General features: G+C 31.2%; 1 protein-coding gene across 2 annotated transcripts in view; it reads right to left on the reverse strand.

The window, feature by feature from the left end:
- Positions 1-14,713, reverse strand: part of vir (VIR_N domain-containing protein) — a 104,733-nt gene extending 90,020 nt beyond the window's left edge. For both annotated transcript variants that reach the window (XM_076514376.1, XM_076514375.1), the window contains exons 1-5: positions 14,564-14,713; positions 6,951-7,063; positions 5,038-5,124; positions 3,347-3,395; positions 517-661 (exon numbers count right to left, since the gene is read on the reverse strand). In XM_076514376.1, coding sequence (XP_076370491.1) covers positions 517-661; positions 3,347-3,395; positions 5,038-5,124; positions 6,951-7,063; positions 14,564-14,623 — 454 coding nt within the window. In that variant the 5' untranslated portion in view covers positions 14,624-14,713. The remainder of the gene's footprint in view (positions 1-516; positions 662-3,346; positions 3,396-5,037; positions 5,125-6,950; positions 7,064-14,563) is intronic.
- Positions 14,714-15,756: the final 1,043 nt, after the last annotated feature.

Here is a 15,756-nt window from a genome sequence, read left to right on the forward strand (position 1 = left end):
ACCTCCTCAACAAATAAAATCAAACCCAATGCCAGGGTAGTCATAACTGAAGCACAGTATACCATCACTGGAACACAAAGTCATTGTAAGTAATAGTATAATTCAACAGAAATGATCAAATGTAAAATAAGTTTCAAACAACTGAATAGGAACATAGTAAAACAAAACTGTTGAAAAGGTATTGAAATGTCAACAAAATGCATTCATAAATGTCAGTCACAAGTGAAAAAACATACATCTATATAATCCTGTGCAAATCAAGAAAAGTAAGGAGTGAGTCAGATGGAGCTAAATGCACCAATATAAATGGTATGATATTATATGTGGAGGGTGGTCTCATACTAAATACATGTTCAAAAGTGGCACAGAATTTGTGAGGTATATAGACTAGTACATTGAGCAATAAAATTTTTTGGGAAAATATCAAGATAGCTTTGTATGAATGGAAATAAGACTATATTGGAACTACTGTTTATGTTTTTCACAAAATATACATGTTCTGTACTGTTCTCTTACCTATAGCCTGTGGATGGGTCACAACTTGCTGTGGAGGGGGTGGTGGTGGTGAAGATCTTTCTTTTGTTACTTTTGTAAGAACTCCATAAACAGCTAATGTGATTGTCCGATACCAGCCATGTAGTACCAAACCATCAGTAGGAATCTTTTAGAAAGCAAAGAACAAATACATATAAATGCAGTATTATACTTTTATACATAAAACTTAATAAACATTTTCTTACAATACCAGTTTGCCCTTGATGAAAAAAATTGACTACTTTCCAAAAGTACTTGGGTTATAAAATTTTTTGTCTTAAATTGATTATTTTTAGCCTGCATTTTTCCTAACATCATGAATGCAATTAATATAATAAAAACCTTTTATCACAAACAAAAAACTTTTGCTAGGTCATATATATACTTACAAAAATTCTAGTTACCTATAAAAATACCTATATAAAACTTAAAAATCATTATTTTAAGAATAAGGAAGTGAGTTTTTTTAGCAAAGTTGGAATTTTAATCTTGACCATAGTTATGAAACCTTCTGTATTCAAAATTTAATTAAACTATCAATTATTTACTATCAATAGATGCAAATAAACCTATTATCAAAACATATTTAATAAATGAAATGTCAATATTAATGGAGTTTTATTATTTTTATATCCTCAATCTTTCTCAGTATACAAATTATGACATTTACTCCCTAGGTCTTCCCTCTTATCTACTTTATTTACCAACAGCCCCAAGAACTACAAAGTTTAACTTGAATTACTTATTATAATATTCATATAACTCATTCAAAGAATTTTATAACCTTCACTCTGATTGACCTACAAAGTCATAAACTAGAGAATCAGACCAACTCATCACATCTGCTCCTTCACAAATTGTCAACAGTTCTCTTTTTTAAGATTTTACACTAAACAATTTGCAACCAATAGAAAGTCAAAATTTTAATCTATCAAATGAAGTATTATATTATGTTGCTTTCTGTACAAGGGTTTGTCTCTGTCATTGTTCAGTATCAAATTCATTCTCATGGGAATCACATCAGTGAGCTTAGTTGAATTTTTAAAGGCTCTTACCAAATAGTTAGAAAGCTAGAAAAATTACTGTAGTCATAAGACATTGATTTTTTGCATGTTATTACTCTGTGTTCTTAATGCATTATTTCAACAAATAAAAAATTTAATGTAGTAACAGCATTAGTATAAAAAACAGACAAGTTTTAACAAGAGTCAACAGCAAAAAAATAAGACTCAGTTAATTACCGTATTTCTTGTTTTTCATGTGTATTCTTTATTTATTATTACAAAAGTAAAATGTAAAAAATTACAATATTTTAAGGATAGATGAAGTAAGAAAATGAAAAAAAAAGATAAAAAATAATTCTTTGTGAGGTATGCTTGTAAGCAGCTTGTACATTACATACTTCAATCCAGTAATGTAAGCTGCACATTGGCCAAGTTATTCACAGCTTTTGTGGTAGAATTACTAGCCAATAAAACAATATAATTAAGTGTACAAATATTTATATTATTAGTACCTTTAAGCTATTTAGGGTAAACAATTGTGGTTTCCTTTTACAATTTGAAACAATTCTAGAGAGAAAAAGAGTAATTTAGATTTATTTTCTAATTCTACATGGTGGTTATAAAGTCCATCAAATCAATCGATCCCATACAATGTTGTGACAGAGAAAATGTAAATTTGGGTGGGGAGGAAGACATTTGGTATGGGTATTTAAACTTTTATTAAAATAAAGTAAAGAACAAAGTTTTGATCTTCTTAGATCCTTTTCAGGTTAGCCTTCAGGCTAACCTCTTTGTTGACCTGAAGATGACCTAAGAAGGTCAAACATTGTTCTCTATTTTAATAAAAGTGTTAATACCTATACCAGTTGTTTTAAGATATAGTTTTACCTCAAGCGGGTTTTTCGTCATCACAAAGGGGAGAAACTTACATTTATATAGGAAATTTTAGATATTATGCAAAGAAAACTGCAAATTTTTAGATGAAATCTTTTTATCTTAACATAAAAATCACTTTGCATTTGAAGCAATCAATTCTGATTCCATATATTTACAGATAAATATTTAATAAAAATTCTGAATTTTTTTCCATAAAATACTGTGAAGTATATTGAAAGTTTGTCACATTTTGTGAAGCTACGTTAGGTGCTTTCAGATTTATAGTATCTGTATATTTACAGTTACATGGTATTCACGTTGTCATGAAATACATAAACCCATTGCAAAAGTGTTAATTTAAACTAAATATACAATTTTCCTTATATGCCAGAAATAATAGCATTAAAAAATCAGATACCTTCAAACTTGATTTTAAGAGTTTCATAAAAACAACATAAAAGGTACTGTCAATCAGACCTTTTGCAGTCATAACACTTTCAAATTTTTAGCATGTATAATCATAAGATGAAAAGGCTGCTTTAGGAAAATATTTATTTCTGTATATGATTCAAAATACTCTCAACTTACAGATCTAATATATTAATATGTATAAACCAAATTTGATCCATTTGTCTTCATATTACAATATTAAAATGAAATTGTTAAATATGTAAGGTATAAAGAAATGTGTGGCCTTGTTGCAGTTTAATTTATTTTTAGATATAAATAATTGAATTTTTTACTGTCAAGGTTTTTAGAGCCATAACAAATATACTGCAAGCTTCTATTTCACCACCTATGTTCTGTGCATATAGTTAAATCATCTTCAAGTATTCATTAATGTTGTACCATAATAAATCAGAAAAATTACTTAATGTTACAGATTTTTGTTGACAAAGACATATAAAATCATCATTGCACAAAAAACTTACCCTTGTGGTTATTGGGAACTGGATGTCTATGTTCTGCTTGTACTCAAAGCTAAATGTAAAATAAACTTATTAAGGGAGATAACAACTGTAAAGAATATACTCATAAAATGATAAGAAATAAGAAAAAGTGACATGGTGTTATATCTCATTCTTTAATTTATTAATAATTAGTTATCTTTTAACAACCTCATTCTTGTCTCTCAGGAAACTCTCTCTTTGTTAACCTGAATGATGACCTAAGAAGGTTGAAACTTCACTCTCTGTTTTATTAATAAGTGTTAATACACACACCAGTCATCCCAAGATACATTTTTACTTGTGTGGGTTTCTAATCATCACAACCTCATTCTTGTTTTAGTTAAAATAGACTAGATTCTCATAGACAATATGTCTATAAAGCACAAATGAGATTAACAGAAACATAGAATGAAGCTTTAGAGACTTATTTTTTTGATAAACAGAATTTATAAAAACCCAGTTTACTCTCTCTAAAATACCTATTCAAAAATATATCATTTCATTTATGGAAAATATGGATCTGGTAATACAAATTTGTGATTTTTAATTATATTAACATTTATCAGCCATAACCATTCCAGTTCTAGTTAATAAGATAATAACAATTTAATATTAATTTTCAGTGGCAGATATAAGATTATATCGGCCTAGGGGCTAATAATTTTTGTGTGCCCTACATCCCATGCAATTGTATATAGAATAAAATTATCAATGGGCTCCCATTAAGACCATGGGCCCCGGAGATGAGCCCCCTCTAGCCCTGACCTAAACAAGCTACTGTTAACTTTCATACCAGTCTTACATAAATTAATGCACATTAACAGTTTTAACAGTCATGTAACTTTAAATGCACAAATAGTCATTTCTGTATTGATATATATATACATACACACATGTAAACATATAGATGCACAAATACATATAAGATCAATTATCAGCATTCCCATTAACTCATAAATACCCATCAGCAATGGTTTTGAAAGCTAGTTCACCAACAGAGAGCAGAGCTGATAGTTAGTTTGATTGACAGCAAAGGGTCTGTGATGAACAGCTAGACACATTCACTGACTGTCACTAACAAGAGCAAATGAGCTTGACTCTAGATTATACCCTTTAAAACACACATTTTGTTCTCACAACATGTCATCTTATTGGCCAATATGTCTCACCAATCATTAATCATGTATGTGTGTGTTTATATATATATATATATGCAATATATAAATATCTCTTTAAGAGTGTACAAGAGTCACACAGTTAATGATGACATTTTGTGTTGCGAGTATTCAAACATTTAGTGACATGTCACTTTGATAGGCAGCAGTTTTTCTTCTGGAAATGCTGATTAATGTAATGAACTAAATTTGTATCTTGAAAACATCAGTCTTTTATTACACAATACAGCACAGTATATCAGTATAACACAGAAAGAAAAAGGTTACACAGTAATATAGTAACACAAACTTGTGCCATGTGGACAAACATCACATTTATTGGGAATTAACATGCCAAAAGCCACAAAGTTCCATTATCAAACAATCGAGAAAGCAGGTGAGAAATGTTATCATGCAATTTTCATGTTAAGATGTCAGTTTCTAGATAAACAACCACTATTTCATTTCATATGTAGTTAGTCTCAGGCTAGAATAAGTCCAAACTTATGAAATACATACCTTCCCATTTTTGCAAATGTACATGCTTCTCGTTTACTTAGATCATTCACAAAAAATTCAAGATGAAATGACGAAGGATTTGTTGCCCTTGAAAAATTAAAATATATGGAGATCACTTGTTGATATTGTAAATACACATAGGTAATAATAGGTTTAATGTTTTTACCATAAAAATATGTAGCAAAATTTAGTAATACATTAAAATCAAAAGATTCTTGAATTTATTTCAATTAAAAAAGTTATTTATATTTATATAAAAATTACTAGATCACAAAAGAAAAACTAAGTGAAACACAAAAACACTTGCTATTGTACAATTTTTATCTGGAAAGTTACATCATAAAAATACACTTTATTTTTGCTTTGTTTTTTGTCTTAGTATGTGTGTAACATATAGAATTTTTTGCACTTAGTAAATGCTGTTTCGTACTTACATTCCTGTATTTGTATTTATCTTTTTATTACACTTATCTATTCATAATTGCAATCACATTTACACTGGATGTGTTTATATAAATCACAGGTTAAAACCTACAATAAATGATCACAAAATGTTCTTAGATATAAGGATTGGACCAGACTGATACACTAATTAGAATGTTCTGATCATAGTGGCATAATATAATGTTTCAAAGTAATGTCAAACAAGACAAATTATACTGAAGTAGAATTACTTTTATGAAAAAACATATTTGATAAGTTCAAGGAGATAAAACAAAAAATCATGAATACATATGCACGTGTATGTATATTAGTTATCCTTACACAGTATTGCATAGAGATTACCTGAACAAAGGACTGATATTTAGCTATTTTAAAACAGAAAGGAGTAAAAATTTGCTTTCCATGTAACACTACAAATCGAGTGGTAATATTATCTTCTTAACTGTATACAAAAATTTAAAAAAAATGAAATCATAGATTTATTGTATATTTCCCCCACCCCTCAAGAGTCATTAAAATGCTTCTGAATAAATATTTTTAGTGTCTTGTAAAGTCTCACTATGTCACTTTTGTTAGATATGGTTTGATGCTTGAAACTTGAAATCAGAATTGTTTTTTTTTATTTTTCTCTACATTTTACTCTGAGGTACATAATCAGTGTCAGAAATGTTTATCATACCTAACTCCTCTCTCCCATCCTAAAATAAAATGAATAAAAACAAATTTAGTTTTGCAGAATGTTGTGAGTTCAACATGTCTGTTCTATAAAAAAAACAGTCTTGTTTGTTAGTAGATACAACAGCATTAAATGGATTTTTATTCTGACACCACAATGGTAGCAAATGTTTCTATAAAATATACATACATTCTTCTGACATAAATTTCACTTAGATCAGACCAAAGATCCAATCCATCTTCATGGAAAAAATAAATCAGAGTACAAAGTTTTCTCTGACACTAAAAATATAACATCACAGACATTAAACCTGAGTACACTGATTCATACTTTTATAAGGAATGAAAGGCATGAATAAACAAACACAAACTTAGCTGTAAATATATCAGATAAATACACACACTCATTTTTAAATTCTACAGCTTTTATAATAAACACTACAAACATTCTATTACTTTCCACAAAACTTATTATCTCTATTATTTCAAAACTGCCTGCTGCCCAACAAGAAAAACAACAAAGGAAACATTTTAAACTCCTGTAAGTCCTGCAATATATATACATATAGTATACAGCAGGATATGATTAGATTTATTTACTACCTACAGTCACTAAGAATGGTAGTTACATTGCTATACAATTAATTTTTCATTAATTACTTAATTCTTCTAGAATCCATGTAAACTTCAGATGTAAGTATGACATGAGTAACATTTTCATGTTCAACACTACAGCATCTATTAAAGCAAATAAAAACAATAATAACTAATATACATGGCATTTTTAGACTTACCCAAGTCTATATCCTCCGGGAAAATCAGCTTGAACTCTAGAACCTAAAGGAATGATCCGGATCTCATAGATATATACAGGACGAGGAAATTTAACCAAGTCCAAATTCAACTCCTGAAAAATGAAAATTATTTATACTACTACATTCCACACACACAAAAAAGTAACAAAATACTTTAAAAACAGCTTATTTTTGTGTTAACCCTTAAACAGTGGGAATGTTGTAGGTAGCAGCATCAATTTATGATGGCCGCCATTTAAGGGTTAATGTATGAAACAAAACCTTCAATCAGAAAACAATAAGAAAAATGTATTATTGAGCATATAACTTTGCTTGCATGGAATATAAATAGCCAAACACAATGTACATTTCTGCTTAAGAGTAAAGTCATTATCATTAAGACTACATAAATATAGTACACTAGTAGCACTTCATTCAGAACAGTGTTAAGTTCTACCTTCATATTATAACCAATACAAAACAGAAAGGAAAAGAAAAATAAGTAAAGCTATCAATTTTGTTTTTACTAAAACAAAGTAAATTAGTTACACTTATTTTCTCTAGAAAGAGAACAAACTATATGATAATACATAGATGTACATGTATTATTTACTCTTAAGTCATTAGAAGTTTGGTTTAACTGGCTATATGAAGTAGGCTGACAGCTGAAACAACAATTTAAGTGAAATACATATACATGGAGGAGTAGGAAGCTAATATTTTCCTAAATTAAAAATGTATTTACAATAATATTGCCTCTCACACTTATAGCTATTACTTAGCAGGATTTCTTCCTTTGCCCATCTAAAGCATTGGTCCAATTTTCTCTCACTTGCTCCAGTCTTTTATATCCCTTTCAATTACCCTTAGAAATATTTATCTCCTTACTCTCTTCACATACATGAATGCTCCCCCTTTTCTAGTACAGTGTAGAAACATCTCATTAAGATATTATCATCACTTTTTTTGAGACTCAATCTCAGTCTCCAACACAGAATCTTGGTCATTAAAACTAATGTGGATAGAAAGAGTGCAAGAAATATTACTGAAAATATATTTTCAATTTATAAAAATATGAACTTCCAAAATATACTTACCACCTACTTACACATATAGTTAGAATCCAACACTGAGAAGGTGGAAGGGCAGGTGAGGGTATTATCCATACAGAAAGTGTCTGCATAGATCAAGGATGTACCAAGACAAAAGTAGTACCCAAATGGGACAATCACATTACATCCAGACATTCTTCAATCAGAACTTAATTCCTGTACCACGGGTGGAATTTCACGAGTTATCATCACCACAGGCCATGTCCCAATCACATAGTTAGGGGTTGGAATTCAGGGTTCATCATCTCTGTATCCCACATTAGTGGCTAAGGCAGTTGAACCACAACATAAACACACACACATATATATATATTAGTGGATCCTAACATATAACCACAGAGTGATGCATTCTGAGCCACTGGAATTACAATGAGAAGGTAAGTAATACTGAAGTGGACAAGCATATCCTGAACATGAAAAAGTCCAAAAAACAACATCCCAAGTTCAGAAAGTTGTGATCATGTATGCCTTATCAACCAAAGAAAATAAAACATATCTGGTCTGGAGTTATGAACATTAATCCTCAGTCCCTAACCATATGTATTGTACATTCCACTTGTCCCTGGAATGGTAGGGAGGATGTGAAGCAACTTTGTCCAACCAAGGATCCAGAATGGGACCACTCCATGTTTAGAATTATGAGGAGACAGTGGACCCTCTTCCATGAACAATGTAGTGGACCAGCACTAATCAAAAAACAGAAGAGTCATGCACACCCTACTTGGACAACAAAGAGTCAAATATAAACATGTATTATGAGTAGGCTTCTGTGTAGGCTGGTACTACTATTATTGACACCTGAGAAAAAACATATTGAATTAGTGGTTGCTAGTGCAAAACTGGTTTGAATAAAAGCACACCTGCCTGGATGACATTCACAACAAATTGGTATCCTGTGAAAATGAGGTAAAGAACCCTGAAAAGTAGCAATGAAAATATTCACCTTTCAATATACTTTAGCAGATATGGTTAAGATAGCTACAGGAAATAGATATAAACCCTAACATTCAGATGAAAAGACTACCAAAGAATGCAAATAATGAAAATTAAAAACACTGGGGGAGGTTCTCATACCAGTCCACACTATGGCCTCAAATAAGCTATTTAAATGAGTTGCTAAAACCTAGAATGTAACAATTCTGATTACATGTAATGCACAAAAGATTCCTCATCTTCAAAGATGGTCTAAAATAAGCAATATAGAACAATTTCATACCCACCTTGTTAATGTAACTGAGACTGAACCCTAGTAAACTGAATGATCCCAATGAATAAAAAGTCATTGTCTAACATCTCTAAAGGCATTAGTGCAGACAACAAAACCTTCAATACCACCATATAACCTAACAAATAATCAAAAACTGATTGGCCACAAAAGTAAGAAATAATGATCAGATGAATCAGTGAAAAGGATTAATTCCCTTCAATAACCAACAGTGTCTCAGGAAAGAACCAACCTGAGAATGTGAGTGCAATAATAAAGCATCTTGTGGACAATCAGTCATATTACATATTATTGACCAAGGATGTTTATTGGTCAGCAGCAATGAAAAAATAAAACTTAAAGGTAATACATGGCATATGAGGATTAAAGTAAAAAAAATTGTGTTTAAAAAAAGTATGTAATATAACCTTAATATACTAGTTTGGTAACTGGATTGGTCATTTTGGACAAAGGAACCAAAGCAAATTGAGGAATCTGGAGATTACTGGTGCCACAAATAAATTTTATCTCATGTACTGAATGGTAGTTGATAAGGCCACCTTATACAGGAAAATTATGAAAGATGCAAAACCCTTGTCAAAGAGCCAAGTTAAAAAGTGAGTTATGGTTGGCACTACTAACTGAATTTGGTTCAACCTTCTCTCAACACACCACTACCAATATGCATGCCGTTTATGTTGATAAATGTCCATCATGGGACTAATCAAAGACTAATACATATACATGGCCACCTTAAAAATTAAAACCTGATGACATGCAATGGGCTGAAGCTGGGTGTACCATGTCAGATCATGGCTTCCTCCACAGATATGATTAGAGAGGAAGTAGAAGAGGTTAGCATTCCCAAAGGTGCAGCAGAAGCCAAAGTGTAGTTGCCAATCTGGTGCTATCAATTGGACTCAGTAATGGGTTGGAACAAATCATAATTAGTACTTTGGGTAAATGATGAACTGACAGGAAGTTCTAGAATTTTAATCTTGTCCCATCTTGGTGGAATGCATACATTGCCAAAGCTCAAAAGTAAGCTACTGGAGACCAAATAGCAAGTAGTTAGGCATTCCAATGAGTAACTAACCCACCAGTCAACAGTGTTTCAAAATGAGAACCAATCCAAAAACAACCTTGTGATCAACCATCTGTTCTGGTAGGAGAATCTGTTTGTGTTGAGACAATTGATCTTCTACTGTAGTCATCATTTGTGAAACAAAGCAAGCTACTAGGGTGCTATGATAGGTATGGTCCCAAGAAAGAAGATCCAAGGTTTGAAAACAAGGAGTCCTGGACCAAGCGCCCCTTGACAAGAGATGCAAGAAACCACCATGGATTATTCAAAGTAAATCCTGATGATTTTTCTCCTTGATAAGCCCAGACCATGAGACATTGTCCTTTAGAGAGGAAGACGGACTAAAACATTTTGTGGATAAGCCTGATCATCTGTGCATGCATAGGCCTTATAATTCCTGACTGCTGGGATATAGACATGTAGATTTGAAAGACTGATGAGTGGATGCCAATATCTTGTCTTCTTAGGTTCAACAACTGAGATGAATAAAACCACAAAAAAACTAGCACAGCTCTCTTTCTCTCAACTCCAGACCAACCAAACTCTGATAGCCATAGAACTAAGTTCCAAAAGCTGATGATATTCAGGAAATAGAAACTCAAGGTGGGTGGATAATGGTGGTGAAGAAGAGAATTGAAAGACTAATTCTGACTTAAGGAATTGTAGTATCCATGGGTCCAAGTTTAAGATTACCACATATCCAAAAGCTCTCAGAATTGAGCCCTCACAGACTAAAGACACAACCTACCTTCTTGAAAACTTAGATTGAAAGAACGTGGTAGCCTTTTCACAGATTAAAATGGCTGAGAAAGCCATTCTGGGGACATTCTATGCTGTTGATTGGTTACTCATATATCATACATTGAAGTATGTGTATATAAGGTATATTTTCAAAAATCAAAAGAGGTGAACAAGAGCCACCATGTGCAATCCAGTACATATCTTGGCAAAATATAAAAATATGAGGTTCTTATTTTATATATTCTGACTTCATAATGTTAGTAATTTGAGTTCCTAATTTGCATGAAACTACAGATTTTGTATTTTGACACCAAAAACATCTAATTTTAACTCGTGTTGCATTCAACATATCACGTAACTTACTAAAATCTAAATTTGGATGTGCTCTCTTAATAATTACATTTACATTAAGAAATTAACTGGTATATAATATTAAAGTTTTAGTTATAATCCACAGTTTGATTTTAAACTTATTACATAAATTTATGAAATAGTAGTTCAATAAAATTCTGAATGCAAGACAACAAACCAGATGACTTAGCCTTTGACCCCTAACTCACTGTGAAAGAATTAATTTTATGCAAAATAATGTTAAAAAGACAATGGAAACTACTTAAAGTAATACTATATCTTTTCTTGTTTGTATAGTTAATAGCTTTCTATCAACCTTACACTTCTTTATCTAGGTGGTGAATAGCTATGATTGAGACCTCAAAGTTTCACTGCTTATCCTCAAATTCACATCAGATGTAGTTTTAAAAGTTTTGCTTTAACTATTGAAAACTACTTATTTAAAAAAGAACTCCACAAAGAACAAAAGTCCTTAGTTGTTTACATATATACCTATTTGTCATAAATACTGTATTGCATCTGTCTCCAACTACAGCAACAACATGAAAATTAAACATAAAGCAACTATATGGCTATTAAAAGCTGAGCAGCAGTTTTTATTGACTGTTCACAGGACTTTCCTTTTCAAATTTGAGGGCTCTTTAAAACTCTTAAAACATGTTCTCTGCAATTTCATTGTTTTGACATATTTTTAAGCATTAAAACATCACAGTTCTTGAGTACACTGAAGAATATTCAAACTTTTGTTAATTTTACAATTACTGCATTTTTTATCCCCTCCCTTTGGTTTCTTGCTAATGTCATGGAATTGATGTGTATGCCCTCATACATCAGGCAATAAAATTCATAAACTACACAACAAAGCATGATCACACCAACAGTATATTTAATACTTTTCATCATGATATAGGTCCAGCTTATCTCCCATTGGTTAACTTACATTTAGAGTTACTGATAAGGAATGGAATTTTCCATAGTTAGTATAACCCAAATATTGATCAAAGTGTAGATTTAATTGGGCAGCCCTTGAACTTTTCAAATATTAACTTTATTCATTATAACTTAAATATCCCTAAAAATAAAATGCAGGTGTTTATAGCTCTTCTGCAAACTTGCGTTCGATCTATCTATTCAATTTCAGATCAAAAAGAAGTTAAACATAGTCATAGGAGGAGTATTTCCACAAATCAGTTAACAACAAGATGTTTAAATCTGCTGTGAAACTTCAATTCAAAATTATTCCCAGTCTTAAGTTAAAGATCATTTACTAATTTAGTGCTCAACACAGAAGCTGTGAAATTATAGATTTTGTTGCCTGACACGTCAAAGCACTTAACATAATGTTTAGAGACAAGAAATTGTTGGTCCATCTTGCCTGTCCTATCCTCTAAGAAAAACTAAAACTATTAAATGAATAAATTAAAAAATAATATTTTAAAGCCTGTCCTTATCATTTATATAGCTATTAAGCATTATTTTAAAACCACTCAAATTTACTGCCTCCACAACATCCATAAGCCAACCACTCTATTTGAAAAACAGACATCTAACTTGCCTAAATCTATATTCATGTCCCCTACTTCTAAAGTTCTTGCTGCTGTTAAGTATGAAAAATGTTGATACATCAACATTCTCAATTCCTTTTATAATCTTTAACACTTCAATCCAACACCCTCTAACTTTTTTTTTTACAAAATAAGACAATTTTAAGGATCTTAATCTCTCCTCATATGACAACCCCTTCATCCAAGGTACAATTGTAGTAACCCTCCTCTGAACCATTTCCAACAATTCAATGTCTTTTCTATAAGGAGCTCAAGACTGAAGATAATATGCTAAATGTGGTCTGACCAGTGACCTACAAAATGTAATTATAACCTCTTTAGACTTATATTCAGTATTTCTCTAGATACAACCTAAAATCCCATTTGCCCTACCACTAACAGCAGGATACTTCTTGGATGGCTTAAGAGATTCATCAATCATTACACTAAGATCCTTTTCTTTCATGACTCTTAAAGTTATTCCAATCGAAATCGTAATTATAGTTCACATTATGATAAACTGCATGCAATATTTTGCATTTATCAAAATTAAAACCCATCTGCCATTTATTTGTCCAACTTACTAACTGATCTAAAGCAGGAACATCTTCACAGCCAACAACACCTAAGACCTTGATGTTATCTGCAAATTTAAATAATTTATTGACCATTCCTTCATCTATATTATTGATGTAAATCAATAAGAGCAATGGTCCTAAGACAGAGCCATGATATACATCACTTAGAACATTAATCCAGTTTGACTGAACTCCATTTATAACAACCTTTTGCTTTCTTCCATCAAGCCAATCTTTTATCCAATTGGTTAACTTATCTGCTACACCTATAGAGATAAATTTCTTCACAAGCATTTTATGTGGCACTTTGTCAAATGCTTTATGAAAATCCAGACACACCAATTCAACATAATTACTCTTATCTAGAAATGCAATAACATTTCTAAAGCATGCCAAAAGATTTATAAAGCAAGATTTTCCCATAGTAAAATCATGATAACTATCCAATAAAATTCTAAACTTTGTCAGATGGCTTTGCAAAGCATCTATTACCAGGCTTTTTTCACAACTGACATAATACTAATTGGCCTATAATTACTTAGACAAATTCTAATACTTCCCTTGAAGACAGGAGTGGCATTAAGTAATTCCCAATCTATTGCATTGGTACTTGTCCACTATTCAACAGCTTACAAAGAATTGGGGCGAGTGGCTCATATATCCAATCCTTGACTTCCCTAAAATCCTCGAGGAAATATTATCTCTCCTAGGAGTTTTACTATATTCTTTAAAATTCGTAATTTTAATTTTAGAATCTCAGAATTTATACAACTGTCTTGTTCAACTCTGTTTTACTCTATCGTTTGGTGAAGATAAGGATCACTGCTTAAATCTTCATTAGTAGAGAATGAAGAAAACAAACTTCACAATATAGAGAACACAAGAAAAGATAAAACGATATAGAAATGTTAAAATTCACAACTAAAATTTAAAATTATTAGTATACATAAACTTCTAAATTGATTACATATGATGAAATATTCAACGTTTAATACTTACCTCATTCGCCTCATGGGAAAATGTATCAAAAAACAACAACTCGCTTTCGTCAGCAGCCATAGCGACAGCATCAGACACTACTAAATCCGAACTCTCGAACCCACCACAACTGAACTATAAAGATGGTTTTTCAACTTTAAAAATTACATCGGTTTTATAAGCGTAATATAATGATCTACTAAAAGGAATAAGTTGTTTAACAAAAATGTTTTGGTGAAAGTATTTCAAAAACTCGTGATTCGATATATACAGTATGTGATAACTAATGGTACATTTCCAAACTTCTGAGTGTTTAAGTTTTTGCTGCTGCTGTTTTTTCAAACTTGCATACCAGTAATAGTACTATTCGTCATTAGAGTATTTTCAATAAAATAAAATATTTTTAAAATAAGAGATAAAACATTAAACAAAGATTCCAAGCCGGTTGGACTTAAAACCTTTGTTTAATGTTTTATCTCTTATTTTAAAAATATTAAAATAAAACAAATTGTAAATCAAGTTTTTCATTGGGTTCACCTGCCTTCAAGCTCTTCACGGTAAGTGCTTTAGTAATAGTGTAGTTTGTTAACTGAAGGCACCCCTTTTTCTGTAAAAACAAGGTTTTTAAAACGTACCCTACAGAAAGAAAACAAAAAGTCCGTATTTTAGTGGTAGTTATATACGTATTTATTTATATACTTTTGGCTGTGTGTTATAAACGTTGTGCTCAAATTTATCATTTCATATATATATATATATCATAAAATATCAATACATTATAACATCTTCTGAAAGGACTTCTCTTATAGCTGTTAGAGTAAAGTAGACCCCTCTGTGTACGCTTCATGTAATTACGTATTTTAGTAATCCGTGTAACATAATACTATTGTAACATGTAGTTATGAATTCACACTACAACACATAATACAGATCTTTGGTGCAACAACTTTATTAACATTATCAGCGAAAGAATGCAGCTATGGCCTTAACTATATACTGCTTCCCCCCAAAATAACAAAACTAGTAACAAACGAGTTAAATCACAAGTGAACCAAAAAGCGTTGTTTTGTATAACTATCTCTACTTTTAAAGTACTGACCAGAATAGAGTCAACCAGCAGTATCCAGTCACAAGAGTTTATTTGGTTCTTTGAAACAAACAGGATTGAGTCTGTATTCAACGACTCACGTACCGAACTTTGGAACTTTCAATTC

This window comes from Tachypleus tridentatus, chromosome 7, assembly GCF_004210375.1.
Source record: "Tachypleus tridentatus isolate NWPU-2018 chromosome 7, ASM421037v1, whole genome shotgun sequence".
Classification (NCBI taxonomy): Eukaryota; Metazoa; Arthropoda; class Merostomata; order Xiphosura; family Limulidae; genus Tachypleus; species Tachypleus tridentatus.